The 20073-nt window shown below is 33.9% G+C and overlaps 1 protein-coding gene across 1 annotated transcript; it reads right to left on the reverse strand.

Moving 5' to 3' along the window:
- Positions 1-12387: 12387 nt before the first annotated feature.
- On the reverse strand, positions 12388-19431 carry LOC105785354 (probable galactinol--sucrose galactosyltransferase 2). The gene is made up of 14 exons (XM_012611412.2): positions 19212-19431; positions 17426-17639; positions 16466-16701; positions 16068-16158; positions 15803-15851; positions 15567-15658; positions 15348-15455; positions 14949-15071; positions 13904-14456; positions 13713-13780; positions 13483-13617; positions 13181-13398; positions 13002-13090; positions 12388-12918 (listed from the first exon to the last, which is right to left on the reverse strand). Exons 2-14 carry the CDS (start codon positions 17614-17616, stop codon positions 12556-12558), a joined length of 2316 nt encoding a protein of 771 aa, XP_012466866.1. The 5' UTR covers positions 17617-17639; positions 19212-19431; the 3' UTR covers positions 12388-12555.
- Between the last annotated feature and the right edge of the window lie 642 nt (positions 19432-20073).

The following is a 20073-nucleotide window of genomic DNA, read 5'->3' on the forward strand; positions in this document are numbered from 1 at the left end:
TCAATATCGTGAAATCGTGTTTGAGCAAGTAACGTCAATCCATCCTCAAGTTCAAGAACTCAAGCATAATAATAACATGTAATCCTGATAAACCGAACCAAAAACCAGCAAAATGTCTAGAAGTTAACATGGCTATAAACAAGTCGACCACATTGACTTTTTCCCCAAAACATAAATAAATATAGGACACCTACGAAAATAATAAATAGACTTGCTTGGATCACCTCTCAGATTCCATACCGCTCACACTGGCACACAACTAATCTACAATGGTTAAAGAAGGGAGTTGGTGAGCTTAACAAGCTCAGTGAATGCCTAGAACAACTTCCATGCAAACAGTTCATCAAGCATTAACGAAACAATCATATAGCATAACCTTTAACAGTTCTAACTTTAGTGTCATAATGTACTTGCATTATTATTAGTTCTTTTACATGGTAAGTATTTTCACTTTTAAGCATATATACTGTTACACATATGATCACCTAACATTCAAGCATATATCACAATATTCAAAAATAGGTTTATAGATAAATTGCATAATGGTCACATATTCATTTAGGCATACATCACGTTACACATATATTTTAAGATAATTTGACACTTAAGCTATGAAACATAAAAGTGAGCTCTATCGTCACTCATCAGATACGTGGATCTCCAACACACGAAATATAGACTCATAAAGTCAAACATGTCCCAAAAGTGAAGCATAAAGCTAACGCTCTCCTTATTTCCCCTCACATGTCCTGTTGAATGGAGCTTAGCTCACATTCCCTTATCCCTCCAACATGTCCCAGGGCCTCAACGCCCAAAATCACTGTACATATAGGTGAGTACTCACAATCCTATGGCATGCCAACTATATCCAACAGTTTCAAGATCACAAAGCCAAAATATCCGAAGTCAAACACATATCACTTACCGATTATCTGTGCACAATCACTGCATATTTGCATCTTTAGCAAAACACTTTCACTAACATTTAACATATACATAACATGTAAATATTTGCACTTTCACAACAGTTATCATAACCATATATCACATGTTATAGCATCTCATCTCAATTCACATATTCACAAACACATAAGCACTTTATTCACAAAATAATATAGGTATGAGAAAGCTTACACTCGGAACTTAGAGTAGGGGTTTAGACTACTACTAAATTCCCAAATAATGCATAAAATCATGTCTACAAGTAATTATTCCAAACACTCAACAATTACCCTTTCGTCGAAAAGCCAAAAGCTCAAATTAGCTTTTCCTTACCTTTATCTCTACTCGTAGAAGGTTCTATCGAATCTGAAACTTCAACACAAAAATTCACATTAATACATCCAAAAATCGGTCAAGGACTCATTACAAGCATACAAAGCATAAGTCAAAACTAATTTCTCATGTAACGAAACTTATAACATAGCAAACTTTAAATTCGAATATCTCGATCTATACTTAATCCTTTCGCCTAAAACCAATTTCGTTCATCTTATAATTCACCTACGACTAATTCCCAACCTTTAAACTATAATAGAATAATCAATTCATAGTATCGACTTTTTCAACATGTTTTATGGCTATTTTCTGAAAATTCATTAAAACTCAAAAATTCTTTAACAAAAATTCAAGGTAAGTTTATAAACCTTCTAATCATGTTAAAACAAGTTGAAAAATACTTTAAAACTTTCAACCACATTTTTATGCAAAATCCCAAAATTCATCATTAACAACCCAATTTTTGGCTTTCATTCAAAACATGCGATTTAATGGCTAAAATTTCCGTTTAAAAGACTAGATAACATTAAAAACTAATAGAAAGATAAATGGTTACCTTTGTTGATGAAAAACTGAGCGTTTGATCAAAAACCTGAAAAACTCAAAAGCTTGACAATGGAGTCTCAACTATGGTGTTTTTGGGCGCTTTCTTGAAATTCTATGAAGGTTTAATGCTATGAGGATGAAGGAAATCAATGGAATTAAGGTTTATAAACAAAAAGTGAAAGAGAAGAGCTTGGGAAGTAAGGGACAACACAACCAAAAAGGTGGAGAAAACTTACGTGGCTATTGTGAATATAAAGGGGGAAAATAGGGTGAAAGTTAAAATTTGGTTTAATTGCCTCTTAAAAACTCACAATTTTGGCTCTTTTACAAATCAGTCCAATTTTCAAAATTAAAGGTATTTAAAATTCATTTTCAGAAATTGATTTAATTTTCTAAAAATCATAATTGAAAACATTATAGGTATGCCATGTCACAAAATTTTGAACACTTTAAGGTTAAAATTCCTAAATTACCCCTAAAAATCTGAAGCCCTATTTTGAGGTGTGATATTAACACAGTACTTCAATATTCGTACACCCAAATAAAGAAGGTGGAACACAATTGGCATTGCTCTTCTCGAAAGAATGAAAACTGAAAAAAAAGGCAGTTGATCGAAAATTTGATCGAAAAATAAACTGAAAGAAATCGATGAAATCACACTAGGTTCAATTCCCAAGAAAGATTGAAAGGGTCACAGACAGTCCCGATTAAAACTCAATCTCCTAGATAGAATTTCCCTTTTGTGTAATTTTGCAAAACACCAGAATTTAAAAAACAGAGAGAAGTTGTTTTTATCTTGTTGTGTTCTGTGAAAAATGAGGAGAATGACCTCCTATTTATACATTTTTCTGAATGGAAAAATGGTAAAATAACAGTTTTAGTTTCCAAAAATAGTAGAGGATTTTCCTCAACTGAAAATATTCTGAAAATTTTTTCTACAACAATCAGAGGATTTTCCGCAACCTAAAATATTCTTTTGCATGACCAACATTCCCCCACTAATGCAAAAGATTTAAATTTTTTTGTAAACATGAGAAAAAGTAAAACGTGAGAAGAGCAATAGCGAAATTAGCCGCTTAAACACTAGTATCTTGTGGATTTGAACTAGTACATAGTGAAATGAGTGATTCTTCTCTTTAACAAGTGAACAAATCTTGAACTTGTTAAGATAGGGGGTTAACTCATGACACACAACTAATCTTAGAACCAATTGATATTCCATGGTAGATTAACAAGTTTTAGCCAATACACCTCAGGATGTTGGTAAGTGCTCTAGAAAGATGGCCTAATATCTTTCATAGAAGGTGGCGTTCTTCACACTTGCATAGGTGATTTCATCAAGTCTATCTCAACATAAACCACCTGAATAAGGACTATGAAATCATTAAGAGCATTTTATTAAGCTCATCCTCCCAAATTTAAGTTCGGTGAATTCATCTAGTTCGTCTCAATAGGACCAACCAAACTCTGGGATATGAACTCATTAAGAGTAATAAACTCAACCTCACATGTCAGTGAATTCATCAAGTCCATCTTAGTAGAACTACCCAAATCCTAGGATATGAATTCATTAAGATTAAGAACTCAACCTTATGCATATATATCATTCGTCTTAGGGATAGGTAGAATGTCCACTATGAGTCTTTTCATGGTTTTATGTGACCACATTGAACTTAGAGAACTAAGTTGGGTATCCACCATGAATTCCTCAACCATTGGGCTTAAGACCCATCCCCCTCGACGAATCAAGAATCATTTTCCTACTTAACCCCAATTTGGTTAGTGGATCAACTAGGATCTTTTCAGACCTCACATACTTCAAAGCAAGTACTCCATTCTCAAATGAAGAAACCTTCGCGAATAGATTCCTAAGCCATTCGGCCTCTTTTCTGGCTCAGTCAAGAGTTATAAACTCATATTCCATCATGGAGTGAGCAATACACTTCTGTTTAATAGACTTTCAAGAAATAGTTGCTCCACCCAAGGTGAAGACATACCTAATTGTAAAGCTAACTTTATCAGTTACCCAGTTTGCATCACAGCATCCCTCTAGGACTACAGGGTATTCGAGAAATTCCAACTTCTAAGGTATTGTATTTTAATTTCAATCAAGACTATTTGGGGAAAGCTCAACCTTGATAACTAAATTGCAGACCTGACACACCCCCACTTACTATGTTACGGCCCTCAACAACATGAAGTCACACTTTTAGTAACCTTGTTGCATCGAGTTGGCATTTTAGTCTCAAGCCCATCTTGGGCCTTCAAGGCCTAAGGTTATGATCCGTTGAACGCGCATCAGACATAAACTCAAACTTGGTCCCATCTCAATCGTTGATGTATTCTTGTCTATGCCCATTCCTCCACCAAACATTCAAACTCATTGCCACAACACATAATTATTAGGTTACAACCTTGAGGAACTCTTAACTGTATGACCCTTTGTCGACTGAATATTATCATGTCTGTGATACTCAAAAGGCATCCCTCTGGATGTGGCACCAACTACGCTCTTGTGGCATCCTGTTAGATGTGTCCCTCTGGACATGGTTTATGCCAAAGGTCCCTTACGAAACCAAAAGTTCTCAACATGAGAAATTCAGACACATTGACCATCCCCAACTTAAGCCTTCTTAGCCTCTTCATTATCACCCCATTGGGTGTGACCATCTTGGCCAACCGCAACACATGTGGCACCACCAAACTAGGTCAATCTCAATCTTAATTTCAGACTTTAATGCTTATTCACGTAAACTTGTAGGTCCCTTAAACAAGATATCCTCCACTAGTTCTCTTGTTCAAGCTCTCGAACTGGATAATCCTCCAATCTACTTTGGTTAAAAACTCAGTGACGCTTGTACTAGCTACACAAATCTCATGTATTAATAGCTTACCATAGATAAGAGCATCGTAAACCCTATCCCAAACACAAGGATGCAGCTATCCGCTCATGGTTCTTCGACCAACTCAAACTCAAGGGTCATCGGACCCACTTAAACTCAAGGGACCTTCAACCAACTCATATAGAAGGATAATGCTCATCAGTGTACTCAAACCATATCCTCCTGCATTGACAACAATGTCCATGCCAATCGAGCAAAAACTCAATCAACCCAATCTCGCTAGGCCTTTCAAGCCCATTTTCATCACAATGGCCCATTGGCCAACACAAATGGAGCTTGTAACCGCTCCAATGTTACTTAGGCTTAATCTTGTACTACTCAAGTGCCCTCAAATTGATTGCCTCAATAAGACACTATACTTGCTCCATCAACCCTCAAATTTAGTACTTTAGTTCGTTACCTGTAGGAGCCTTCATTAGTTTCAGTAGCAAGAAACAGAAACGGTTCACACATTTAAACAATAGTATAATTTGCTTTTAAATTGTTGGAAATATATTACTGAAAAAAAAATCGTTGGCATTGACGGGAAACCAAACTGAGTGTAAATAAAATAGGAATCACTATGTCGTGGAAAAACCACTGGCTTAGAAGCAAATTCACCCTAATCAGTGTAATTGTGTAGTGGACGTTGCCCCCTAAGGTTAACACAATACTTCAATATTCATACACATGAATAAAAAAGGTGGAACACAATTGGCATTGCTCTTCTCGATATAATGGAAACCGAAAAACAAAAGTAGTTGATCAAAAATTTGATCAGAAAATAAACTGAAAGAAATCGGTGAAACCACACTAGGTTCAATTCCTAAGAAAGATTGGAGGCGTCACAGGCAGTCCCGCTTAAAACCCAATCTCCTAGGCAGAATTTCCCTCTCGTGTAATTTTGTAGAACAGCAGAATTTAGAGAACAGAGAAGTTTTTCTCTTGTTGTATTTTGTGAAAAATGAGGAGAATGACCTCCTATTTATACAGTTTTTTGAAGGACATGGTAAAATAATAATTTCAGTTTCCAAAACTAGCAGAGGATTTTCCTCAACTGAAAATATTCTAAAAATATTTTCTGCAATAGTTAGAGGATTTTCCGCAACTGAAAATGTTCTAAAAATATTGTTTTGCATTACTGACAATTCTCATGTATAATGAGATTCGCTAGGCACTATTGAGTGAAAATATGTACATAATAACAATTCACTCTACTATTGTGTGTGTGTGTGTGTGTGTGTGTGTGTGTGTGTGTATGTGTGTGTGGAGGAGGAGGTTGGGCCATTTGGGGACTAATTTTGTGCATCATGATAGCAGTATTATTTAAAGTTATTTTAGTATATCTTTTGTAATATTTTAGGAGTAAATTTTAGTATTTAGGTTAGTTTTTGTTTAATTTTATAGTTTTTTTAGATTAATTATATTTTATTTGAATTTTGTTCAATTATAATAATTTTTAGAGTTAGTTCGAGTTTACTTCTATTTTTTTCTTCATTATAGGAATCAAATGAAGAATGAAAGACTTACAGCATAGAGCAAAAAATAGTGAAGAGAAGCCTTCTACTACATCAAATCAATTCAATACAATGAAGCATGTTATTTAACCCATAATTTTTTACAACAAGCAGTCTACTCCATTGCAAATTTTGTATTCAGTGGAGGAGCGCAATAAAAACCTTAAAAATAAAGGTGGTGAATTTTAAGAAAGCAAAAGAGATGAAAAAGAGGAGGAAACCACTTCGAGGTAGAAGAAAAACTTTCATACCAAGGGAAACTTCAAACTTGCAAATACAAGAATAAAAAAAAAATTCAAGGAGCTCAGCATAAATTCTTTAACTATTTTCTCTCTAGATTTTTTTTTTTACTTTTTATTGATACAAGTTTGTGAATCTTTTTTTTTTTTTTTGTGTATGTTATTTTCTCAACTCAGTATGGACTAAACTCTATTTTCTTGAAACAATTATAGATAATATATCTTAGTTAATTAATTATTTTTCTTTCTAATTATTTTTATCTTTGTTAATTATTTGTTCATCTTATGTTTATTTAATCTATTTGCCTAATCGGGTTATATTAATTTGATAACACCGAGTTGTCTTGGAAGAAAATATTAGAGTTGAGATCTAGATTGAATAGATTAAGATTAACTTTAGTAGCACTAATGAATATGTTAATTTGCGGCTGGGATATAAAAAATATATCTAATGCCTTCATGAATCCAATAGGTTTGTTCTTAGTGACTTCACCTGACTTGCCTAGCATAGAAATATAACTAGTGGGGAAGGGAAATTAACTTAGATAGATACTAGAATGGTATGGTTAATGTCACTGAATCCTAGGTTAGTAATTGCATAAATTAAACAATTGAATGAGAGATAATTGATTAACTAGATTAAGTGAAGTTAGAATTCCAAGTCTCTAACTTGATTAAGAAACTAGGATTTTCATACCTATCAAATGGCCGAATGTTAAATGAAAACCCTTGAAGCTTTCATCCAAATTCAGCTATGGTGGACGATGGTGAATTGAAAAAGATGGTGGAATCCCACTAACTTTACTTATTTATACTTTAATTAGTTGTTAATTAACTTAGTTTAATTAATTAATCACGACTTAATTAACTTAAACTAGCCTTTAATCACACTTTGTGGAGTTGTCATCATCTTCCACTATCACCTATTTGAATTTTGAACATTTGGTTAATTTTTATTTAAGCCCTCAAGCCTTTTCTTAATTAAAACTCAATAGCGATTGGATTTATACAATTTAGTCCCTAAGCCTTAATTAACTATTTTATCGGATAAATTACTCGACCATTCTTCAACATATTTCTACATTAACTCCATAAATATTCCTATTTTATATTTACAATATCGTTTTATGAAAATGGGATTTCAAAATCGTATTTTTTGGTACCATTGAAAATTAGGTCTCTACAAAATAGTGAAGAAAATTTGTGGTTTCAAGGTAGACTGTGTGTGCTTGATAGTGATGAATTGAAGCAAAACATACTTCAAGAAGCTCATTGTAGCTCATTTTCTATGCATCCGGGGAATTATAAAATGTACCATGATTTGAAACTTTTTTATTGGTGGAAGAGAATGAAAAAAGATATAGCAAATTATGTCTCCAAGTGTTTAATTTGTCAATAGGGGAAAGCAAAACATCAAGTTCCGTAGGAATTGTTACAACCTATAACAATACCCAAATGGAAGTGGGAGAGAAATACAATGGGTTTTGTGGTTGGTTTACCACTCACACCAAAGAAGAAAGATGCAATTTGGGTGATTGTAGATAGATTTTGGGAGAAGTTACATAAAGCTTTGGGCACCTGATTGAATTTTAGTATTACATTTCATCCTGAAATTGATAGTCAATCCGAGCGGGTAATTCAAATTTTGGAAGACATTTTGAGAAGTTGCTTTATTGAATTTGAAGGAAGTTGGCAAAGATATTTGTCATTGGTAGATTTCACATATAAAAATAGTTATCAATCTAGTATTAAAATAGAACCATACGAGGTGTTGTATGGAAAGAAGTTAGAACCCTTGTTTATTGGACAGAGTTGAGAGGAAATAAGCTAGTGGGACCAGATTTGATTAGAGAAACAAAAGAAAAAGTGAAGTTAATTAGAGATTGATTGAAAGCAGCTTATGATAGACCAAAATCCTATGTTGATCTTAAAAGGAAAGATATTGAATATAGCATGGGAGAAAAAGTATTTTTGAAAGTGTCTCTATGGAAAAAAGTTGTTCGTTTTGGAAAGAAGAGAAAGTTGAGTCCAAGGTTCATAGGACCATACGAGATTTTAAAATGTATCAGACTAATGGCATATCATTAGCTTTACCACCAGAATTGGATAGAATTTATAATTTTTTTCATGTTTCAATGTTGCGAAGATATTGATATGATCCATCATATGTGGTTACACCAGAAGCTATTGAAATTCAGCTGGATTTGACATATGAAGAATAAACAATTAAGATTCTCACTCGAGAAGTAAAAGAACGAAGAAATAAGTAGGTTCCTTTAGTGAAAATATTATGGAGACATCATAATATGGAAGAGGAAACATGAGAATGTGAGGAAATAATGAAGCAATAATATCCGATAGTTACTTGAGTCAGGTAAACTTTGAGGACGAAACTTTATTTTAAGGGGGGATGTAACATCCCTAGCACCTCTTGAAATGGGAACAATATCATTTCGGAGCTTGCACGTGTTAGAATTTTTGCAGTAGATAAAATAAAGGTTATTAATGTTAGTGGAGAAGGTAGTTGGATATCATAGAAAATTAGAAAGGCCTTTGAATAGATAGAAATTAATTTGAGGTATTGACTAAATCATAATAGCGTGAAAAGTGTTGGGGAAAAGTGTGAAAATTAAAAATAAGAAATGATTAGATTAGATGGATGGATGGGAAAAGAAGAAGGACTAGAAGTACAATTTAACTAAGAAAATACAATAAAGTATGGATAATATTGAAAGTAAATAGGAACCACTTGTGTATGATGAGTTTAGATTTTTTTATTAAATATTATTAAAAATTTAAAATAATAAATCAAATATGTTTTAATATAGAAATATGTAGCAAAATATTTCCAACATCATATAAATCTTTTCCTTCTCACGTCACTCCCATCTCCTTTCTTTACCAACTTTCATCTTATTTCGTTTTAGTCTCTTTTCTACCATTTTCATCCTTTTCAAGCTCAAATTTTCAAATTTTTTCCATAGAGTTTTAGTGAAATCAATAGAACAACCTCATGACAAGCTAAGTTTCTTGTGAATTTAGCTATAATACATAATTGAGGAGAGAGAAAAGAGAAGTTAGGGATTTTAGTAAAGGTTTGATGTAAGGATGATGAAGTTTTCTTAAAGGGTTCCATGTTTATCTCATTAAAAAGCATAAAAATAATGTGATCTTTGTTTTGATATTAAATCTTGTGTATGTGTGTTATGTTAATGAAGAGAATGAGAAGAGAGGTAAACAAGTGCTTAATAAGGGAATGAAGTAACAAAAGAGTGAAGGAAGAAAAAAACTCATTCCAAGCATTTGATAGTAAGTACTTCAAGAATTTTACTTTACCTAATTAAAACATAAGTGAAAATTTGTTAAATTGGTTTTAATAATATTTATGAGATTTATCTATATAAGAAAATGTTAATGTACATTATGGAATTTATTTGAAAGTGAAAACAATTCTTAAAATATCTTGAATAGCTTATGTGTAGTGAATTTGAAGAAAATGACTAAATTGCAAAGTGTATAAGAGTTAGATAAGTGAAATAGATAACTAGATAAACTCTTAAGTGAAGTGTTAAATAATGATAAAATAAATGTTAAGTGATATTTGATGATTATTGACTTTTTGTAGATAAGGACTAAATCGTAAAAGAGTAAAATTTGAATTGCCTTTAGTTCTTTGAGAGAATGTAATGAAATTAAATATTTAAATGCCCATGAATAACACTGAACTAGTAGGTAAGCGACTTATGAATGTTAAGCTTGAGAGTTCACTATAGATATTTTTAAATTAATTTCATGTATTATAGTATTAATTCATAAGTTGCATTGGTTAAATTTATAATGAAAAGTTTAATTATTGATATACTTACTAAGCTTTCTCGAGCTTAACGCGCTATTTTTCTAACGCGTAGGTGAAGATTAGATTTGAAGTTCTAAAGTGAAGGTAAACCTCTACTCATCTCATCATATACCGAAGCTTGGAAGAGAGTATGGTTTTGAATTTTGGTAATAGTTTATGGCATGTACATAAGTTTAAACCAAATAGGTGTGTGGCTAAATGCTAATGGAAACTTTTGATGGATTTTGATCACCTCGTTAATTTTGTAAACTTGTTAGATTTTGATTAAGTTAGATGTGGAAATATATGAGGTTTGATGGAGATTTATGTTTTATGACGTTTAGAAATTTATTTGGAATGGTTTATGATAGTGGAGATTTGGTTTTAAACGTTTCAGACAAGTTTTGGGCAATCTATATCTAGTGTCGCGACATTGAAGTCAATGGGGTAATTTGTTTGCAGTGTCGCGACATTCGTTAGTGTCGCGACATTGAAGTCAATGGGGTAATTTGTTTGCAGTGTCACAACATTGGCCCTATTTACCCTTTTTTGATCCAAATAAGCCCTGATTGGTCCCTGTTTGTAACCATTAAAGAAGGCCTAAAAATGACTCGAACAACTCCAAAAGAGCCTAATTATGTTAAAACAAAGTTTTAAATTTGATGATCAAGTTGAGTAGCTTTAGTGTCCAAATGTGACATCCGTTGCTCATGATGTATAGGTTCACTTCAAGTCAGAAATGATTCTAGAAGTACATGCCATATAGGACACATTGTAAAGCTTATTATTAGTTTCATTTTTACTTTTAGTTTTCAGTAAAACGAGAAGGAGGTTGGGCCATTGGGGGACTGGTTTCATGCATCACCAATGTGAAAGAGTCTTTTAGGGATTTAGTGTGACGATGGCGAGACTAAGATGTAATTATTAACAATTAATCAAGGTAGTACATCTATGATAGTTTTATACACTACCAATATAGCAGTAATTGTTAGTTTGTATCTCTCCTCCATAGGCTATTCGTGAAGGACGATTAGTGAAACGGTTTGATTAAAATATTTTATTTTCCAATAGTGTTTTACTCTTGATAGGTATATGAATAGAAGTAGAAGAACAATGTGAGCAGGTGGTTCCAATTGCAATTTTCAACTTGGTTTTGCACGATCTTGTGCATTTTCCTCTTTGTAATTACTCTCGTTATTTAATGGATTGTGTTGTCATTATGGTTTGATACCCCACTAGTTCGTAAGTTTCATGGCAGTTTTGGTAAAATTATTATTTTATCTAAAAAATAAGGATAAATCTCAAAATTATATATCAACTTTGATTCAATGTGCAATTTGATACATGAACTTTGATTTGGTATGATTATACACATGAAACTTCGATCGTGATTCAAATGAATACATGAAAGTTGAATTTTGATTCAATCATACGCATTTAAAAAAATAAATACATCAATTATTTTTATATTAGATAAATATAATTGTTTGTATATACAATATATAAACAAAAATAATATTATATCAATAATTGTATTAATAATGTATGAGAATTCCACCAAATCAAAATTTCAATATATAAAATTGCTTAAATTTCAAATATGTGTATAAAATTACACATTAAACCAAAGTTCATATATAATTTTAAGATTTATCCCAAAAATATAGTTTTTAATCATACTCATCATTAACATGTCACTTAATGTAAAACATCTTAAAATTTCACATGAGCACTAAACCACAAAATGGATGAAAATTTTAGTAAATGGGTTATTTTATTTCCCTTCGTAATGAAAGGAATTATTTTACTCATTTTTCAAGTAGAAGAAACAAATTCGAAATATGGTAGCATAAGTAATAAAAGTTGAATAAGTGTCGACTGCCAACTACACCAACGATTTAATTAATAAGTACCAACAAAAATTTACAGGAAGTAAGATTGCAGGGAAGAAGACCATGAAAGATGAAGCGAGGGTTTTGAGCTAAAATCACACCTTTTACATCTAACATTAGACCTATTGTTGTTTTTGTATCATATTCTGTCATGATTGATTTTTTTTTTTCATAGTTTAAGACAAAGAACACAACGAATTTTCGAGAGAGAGGCAATTTTATTTAAGAGAAAGTAGCTACAGCACGGTAGAGGACCCCAATTACGTATTACCACTAGACTAGACTAGACTAGAAAGCCATGAAATCTCCCTCAATACAATAATGACTTTTAGTATGATGGCCTAATAAAATAACCTGAAGCTAAACTTAGACTTGAATTTCTACGTGCCATCTGTACATCTCCTCCGATGGCACTGGCAATGTAAGTGTCACCAATCCGGTGGCTGAGTCATAGTTGAAGTGAGTGTCGGCATTGTCCACACAACACTTCAACGGATGCTGAGATGAGTATGCACCAAACCTCCCACAACCCCGGACTTTGAGACTGATCGCTGCTGTTGGATTCCGGTTGTTGCTGAGTGAAGTTGTCAACTCCGAGGAAACCTCGCCATCAAAGAACTGCAGTTTCTCATTGGATGTCATTTGTACTTCGAACTTCTCCACGGCACCGCTGCTGTTGAACATGTCAAGAAGGCCGATTGGTGCAAATGAAATGGTGTTGGAAATTTCCTGCACCATAGGAAAAAGGCATTCAATAAGCCACCGTAGTTAAATTACAAAAAAGTAGCCTAAAATGAAGGAAAGAAACTAACCTTGACGGGACAGAAGTGGAATAGTTCATACTCGAGAACCTTAAGTGTTACCGGCACTGAAGCACCTTTAGGTAACCGTACCAGCTCTCCTGAAACTCAAAAGGCATTTTTTTAACATTTTAGATCAAAATAAATCCAATTGGCACTCGTCACCTGACATCTAAGCAGACAAAATGTACCTGATCTATGAGCATAAACCACACTCTCCCCGTTCCAGTCCGCACCGGCAACCTGAGCGATCGAATCAACATCGTTGGCACAAACAGAACCTGTAAGTGTACCAGGTGATGCATCATGAATTCGGGTTTTCTTGGTGACCTTGCACCAACCAGCACCTTGGCAGTTAAAAACACCCACCACACCGGAACACTTGTTTACATTCCAAATCTTGAGTAAGCTGCAAAATAGGATTCTCTGTGGGTAAAACTGCACGATAAAAGATTATGATGTGCAGCAAGCAATGAGAAAGGATGCTACAGACCTAATCCCGTCTCTAGCCGGATCAGCGAAAAGACAGTCAACGGTAGGCCTGCCAGGCAATTGGGTGCGGAGAACTGATCCATCAGGAAGGACCAGCTTCTTCAGGAGCTCGAAATTGTGGTTGCCAGGCTTATCACTGCATAAAACACCACGAATACAAAATGTTGCGTTAGAAGATTCCACAATCATTATGATTAGTAAAAATAAAAATCGACTTTAGCAAAACAATACCTGACATAGATAGCACATCCACCAACAGCACGAGCAGCAGCATGGTAATCTGCAGCTGGGTGTAAGCTCTGCAGACCAGTGATTAGTCATCAGTACCAGATGAACCATCCCGTTTTGAACCTTTCATTACTGAATATGACAGTAACTTCAATTATCATAGGAAATAAATAAGTTCAGTAATTTTGACTTACATGGAACATATCCCAATCAGGTTGCATAAATTCTCCGAGGAAAAGAGTGTTGTAAGCCACTGAGGAAATGTGGATAGTATGTGAAGCAGGGTCACGAGGATAAAAGTCATCAGAAGCTCTAACAACAGCGGTCTGCTTGGTGCTGTAGATTCCATCAGTGTTATGGCACATGCATGCTATGCATCCATTGTCCGGGAAGTTTCGGGAAATTGACGCTTCAAGGGCCTGAACGTAACTGCGGGTAAGAGATACTCTACCACCGTGTCCAGCACCAAGTGTCTCGATGATGTTTTGCACATCGACCTTCACACCATCAACTCCACATGAAGCCAGGTAGGCATGAAGCTCATTGTAGAAGTTGAAAACCTTCTTCGGATGCACCAAACCAAGGCCATGAACAGCAAGGCTGTCCATAACTATATCCGGCTGGTTGCCCATCACACCTGGGGACTGAACAGGATATGCCAATGCTGTATCATAATGTTCCATACCAGCAGCTGCAGGTTTGACTCCACCCCAATAGCCAGCCAAAGCATGCCACACATACACATTCCTACGCCAAGAAGTAGAGCCAAAACGTCATTTGAAATAGAAATAAACATTATTTAGAGAGTAATTGAAGAATGCAAACTATCAAAAATAAGATCAATCGTATATCACATAAATGGAAGGATTTAGGGTCAAATTGGCACAATTTTATGTTTTCATGTCTATGATGAATAAATGTGTAGTCCAATGTGCGTCAAGTCCAACTTTGATATTTTCTTTCTAGCTGAGAGTGTTACAGTGTGGATTTGCAAAGTGTGTTCTTAAACCAGAATATAGATCCACTTGTCATTGCAGTTCTAGAGTAAAACACAACAATCTCAGAACTGTGGCTAGTAATAAGAAAATCTAAAGTTGGCTAAAAAGTAGGATCTATAAAAATTCGTCAATTAATCATAATGTAAATGATTGTCTTTGTGCTCTCATAAGAGCGTTCATATCAGAATGCACCACAACCAACTGATAAACACAAAGAACCTGAATAACATGGACTGCTTACTTCACATTATGATGCTGCTTGGCCTCGTCTACAACATGTTTTAGGCCAGAGATCTGTTCGTTGTTTTGGTCATTCTTTTTGAACTTCGCATTCTCTTTAATCCCAGTCAACCTACTCGCAAACCTGCAAGAAATAATTGGGCATCATATCTATATCCAATTTTAGTAATAAATTGTTAAATGTGCAAGACCTTCATATAGAAAAAGAAATAATCAAATTAAGGTGGAAGAGCTTAAATGTGATGGAAAAAGGAGACAAGAAATCCCATCTGTAGGTTGGTTTTAGTCCATCTGATTCACTCATTCATTGAAGTACTAAGTACTAATACTGAGCTAAACTCCAAGAGCCTCAGCAGAGTTTTGGGTGTGTGTGTGTGTGAGAGAGAGAGAGAGATCTTACTGCGCCCCTTCTTGTACAACACAATCACTCTCCTTGGGCTTACTTTCAATCTGCTGCCAACCATCATCTATGATCAAAAATCGAGGTGGAGTCCCTCCCTCTGATAGACTGCAATTAAAATAAAAAGAATTTAGTGACGATCATCTTTTTACCATCATAGCATTTTCTTTCCATCTATACAGCTAACCAATTGCTCACATTGCCATAATTTTCTACTACCTTTTGAGGCCTTCCTTAACACCCTCTGCAGTGACATCAGTGTAGAAAGCATCCCAGGTGCACCAGCCAAACCAATCAAGAAATGAAGGCAACTACTCACAACCAACATAAAAATGTTAGAAAAGATCCGTAAAGATAATCTTAGCTTTGTCACAAACCAAATTAGAAGTAAAATAATTTTTTTATAAAATAAAATAATTGGCAGGTGAGGTAAACATTCTCGCAAGTAACTATACCTTCTTCTTCTCTCGATGAAGGAAAGTTTGCATGTGCTTCTCCAAAGCCCTGATTGGTTCATGAAAGTGCTCATTAATAAACCATAAGAAACACAATACATTCAGGAAATCAAATATAAGTCTTGATATATTACTGTAATTTATAAATAGTTTCCAGAGAAAGAAATATGGATAACAACATTATAAGGAAAAAGAAAACAATGACTATGTATTAAGGACAAAAGAAAGAGAAAAAAAATTGCATGAAAAAAGCATCTCTACTCACTTTACAGCCTGGTTGATAACTTCAAATGGATTGGTCCCAGCATGCATGTAGACAAGGTAAAGGCCTCGATTTGTTTCAACAGTGTTATCACCTGCAAAACCAAATCACACCGAAAAGAAGTCGTTTCGGTTCTTTCGAACTCCATCCTTTTCAACTTATTTTCTTCGCAAAAATGTTATATATGCCATTAATCTTGATTTATTGGGATGGCAGTCATTCATGGTTTCTCCACCGTGGTTGTTCACACTAATGACAACTCCACCCCATGATTGATGATTTCATATGGTTTGCTTCCTTCATTAATGGCCAAAAAGATGGGACTGAAGGTTCGCCTTATGCAATTAAATGATAGACATACAGAAAATGCCACATGCTTTTGAGTGCCATAAGCTACTCACCACTCTCAAGGCATATTTCAAGCTCATTCTTGTCATTGCCTTGAAGAACAGCACGGAACTGGCCTTCAAGGAGAGGGAGGAAAACAGTGTAGATCGTTGGGGCATTAGGATCATCTTCTTCCTTGCTCTCTACGAGCATGAATTGAGTCTCCAAAGGGACATCTTTCCCGCATGTTCCCATTCTCTGAGTCATCCACCATAGTTTGAAACGGAAACAGCACATAAACCGGAGGCCCCTGGTAAAATAAGTACCAAGTCATGACTTTGGGTACTCCTCCACACCACAATCATCCAGAACTTACAGGTATTATAATCCTCAAGTATCACAAGTAAATGTAAGGAAAACAACAGTCCCAGCTAACAATTAGGAATAAGCAAAGCATTCGGATAATCCAAAGAACATGTACATTAGAAGTAATTTAAAATAGATTTAAGCATGAAGTATGCTAATAAATATATTTGAATCAACATTTTAAAAATGTTCTTAAAGTCTAGACTCCTATTTACTGCATAGTCATATAATCCGATTCTTTCCAAGTTAACTAGGAAACAAATTAACCTAAATGAACCTTTTTCTAAAGGTGTAAACTGATCAAAAGCGTTCAAAAAATAAAGTAAAAGGATGATGTAGAATCTTAAGGCAACAGTCAGTAACATAAGAAGCTTGATACTGTTAGTCATAAGAATAGGAACCAACCATCTCTTTCTTGACAACTAATAGTACTTTATAGCTAATGCTATCTGTTAAAATTTTTTTTTTAAATGAAACAACCAAATTATAAAATGAAAATCCATTGAGTTGCTAAATCTCAAACTCCCAATCCATAAATAAATTTTCACACAATGATGCAATCACCAAACAGAATATGATGAAATAACATCAATTCTAGTTAAGAAAAAGAAGGTACATGAATGTCAAAATTGGAGGATAATAGAGTTTTCAAAGGAGAATGTGCTTACTCTAAAACACCTATTGGAAAGACATGAAGGCTTTTGCAATCCGAAGCAGTAGCACCTATAAAAGCACCAGCAACAAGCCCGACACCGGATCCTGGGGTCAAAACTATGTTATCAGGTATTCCAGTGAGGATGGTCTTCCCATGAACCACAAGGTTCCCATCGTTGATGGAAATTCCTGGCGTGACAGTCATTTTTTATGATGAGCACCTGATAACTGTCAGACAACACAACAAACAAAATCAATGACAACTCACAGAACAGACATATATAAGAACAAAAAAAAAAGTTAAAAGATGTTTACATTAAGTTTAGAAACAGAGTTTCAATAAAATTAGTTAAGAATTATACTAGATAACAAAAACAAAAATTTAAAGATCACCTATTTGCAGAAGACGAATACAGCAAAATAAAAATGGGTAAGGGGTAGGGTCTAAAATTTTGACCTATGGGTTTAAAATATCTTGGAAAGTTTAGGCTTTTGTAAGGAACATTTCCAGTGCCATGAGATTTCCCTGAAGGGAGAAACCACCCCAATTGCTTCACTGATGTTGTCCTTAACATTTTCTCACCTATCCGCTGAATAATCATGGCATTTTGAACCCACCAAAAACTTATAAAGAAAGAAAAAAAATTCTGAAAAAGAAAAAATTGTGTAAAATATTAAAAAGCATTTTTTATTTATCGATACAGAAAACCAGCTCTGTTTTTTTTTCTCTTTTTTTTCTTTGTTTATTGGGATAAAATATTATGTCCATGAAGAAAAATCTGGAATGGTCAAGGTATGAAGGAAAAAGAAAGCAACTGTTCAAATTTATTTATTTACTGTGATTTAAGCTACAGTTCGTCGCTAAATTGGGATTGTAAACTACTTTTTGGGGTTTTTTTTTTTTTGAAGGAATATACGAACTATTTTTTATAATCAAGTAACTTTCAGGTGGTTTACTTGAAGATCATCAACGGAAAAAAATAAATATGAAAAAGAGAAGGCAGCCAGCGGACCACAATGATCTGTTCAGACTATAAGCAAAGCTCCTCTTTTTATTAGAAAAATAAATAAATTCTTAATTTTCTACTTTCGAAAAAAAAATTCTAAGAAAAAAAGAAAAGAAAAGAAAAGAAAAAGTGTATACTTAGTTAGAGCAAGTTTGGACGGATACACGAGAAAAGCAGGTCCAATAATCTAAAAGATCTTCACGATTATTACAGCGGAAGAAAAAACGTGAAAAAGAAAACACGAACTTTTTTTAGTTAAACAGAGGATTATAAAAAGTTGGCAAAATTTTAAACGACGATGAATTTTCAATTAAACAGACATTTATAATAAAAAAAATTCTGTCACCGTAAGAGCAAAATCATAATTCATAACCAAGTAATTCGAGGGATTTATCGTCGTGATCTTAACTCTTACGTAAATAAGATTTTATTGTTATAATTACATCAGATCATAAAAACTCCAAATCACGTCTCATTTCATGATCATAATACCACGAAACCAGAAACAAATCGCAGAGAGGAAAAACAGTACTTAAAAAAAAGAAATAAAGTAAAATACAATTTAAATAACAAATCCATAAAACTTTCAAAATTAACAAACAAAAAGTTCTAAAAGATTTCAGATCATAGAAACTCCAAAATCCAAATCCAAATCACGTCTCATTTCATGATCACCACGGAAACAACAACAAGTCATCCAAAAGGGAAACAAATATTACTCTAAAAAGAGAATCCACCGAAAACCACTATTTAATTTCACAGTTGACGGCTGAGAACCCCAAAATGAACTCACCTATATCCGGCGAGGCTACCTTGGGTCGTTAAGCAGCCAATATGACTAAAAAGCTTGAAACACTCTTTACTCCAAAACTTCAAACAAAAGAAAACGAAAGAAACACTCAGCAGAAGCGCACTCCGACGAAGGGAATGCCTCTTCTTTAGAGAGAGGGAGAGAGAGCGAAACCACTAAAAATGGCTTTGTTTTCCTCTTTCAGACGACGGATGCGAGTAATGAGGGTGAAGAAGCTGGGTTTATATAGCAACAATTTCTGGGGGTTAAATATCGAGCAACTTCTATTACGGGATCATTGGTGTACTGCCACGTGGATTTTTTTTTTTTGCTATTCTTTTAGAAATGTTTTGTTTTTGTTTTACAATTTTTTTAATGAATAAAATAATAATAAACATATTAGATATTTTGGGTGGGTTTATTGCTAACTGTTGCTGAGCAATCCGTGGCTGAGTGACAGAAGGTATCTCTGAATAGTAAATTTAAAGAGCGGTGGAAATGAAAGGGGGTTGTAATTTCTATTAAAACATGAATTTGATTATTTGTGGATCCGTATGTTACTTGTTTTTGTTAATTTTAATTTGTTTCTTTTTTTTTAAATTTCAATTTACTAAGCAATTCAATCATTCAAAGGATAATTTATTTAATTTGTATTCTAATACTATTTCTCGTAATGCTATTAATGGTTACCTTGATAATACTAAAAACTAATTAAATACTAAAATAATATCCTAGTGACATCATTTACCAAAATAGGGTGAAATTAACAATGCTAGGAGGTGGAGGGATAAGGGTTGGCAGCATCACCCATTTTTTTTGCTCAATCATACCTCCATCATTAGCTTATGATATGTTTTAAAAAAAT

This window comes from Gossypium raimondii, chromosome 1 (assembly GCF_025698545.1).
Source record: "Gossypium raimondii isolate GPD5lz chromosome 1, ASM2569854v1, whole genome shotgun sequence".
Lineage (NCBI taxonomy): Eukaryota > Viridiplantae > Streptophyta > Magnoliopsida > Malvales > Malvaceae > Gossypium > Gossypium raimondii.

What these genes read in the sequence shown, in the direction of transcription:
- LOC105785354 (XM_012611412.2), bottom strand. Translation starts at nt 17,616, where the DNA reads ATGACTGTCACGCCAGGAATTTCCATCAACGATGGGAACCTTGTGGTT. An exon ending in TGAAATATGCCTTGAGAGTG is followed by an intron (nt 16,159 to 16,465) that starts GTGAGTAGCTTA and finishes TTGGTTTTGCAG; the next exon opens with GTGATAACACTGTTGAAACA. An exon ending in TTCATCGAGAGAAGAAGAAG is followed by an intron (nt 15,659 to 15,802) that starts GTATAGTTACTT and finishes GGTTGTGAGTAG; the next exon opens with TTGCCTTCATTTCTTGATTG.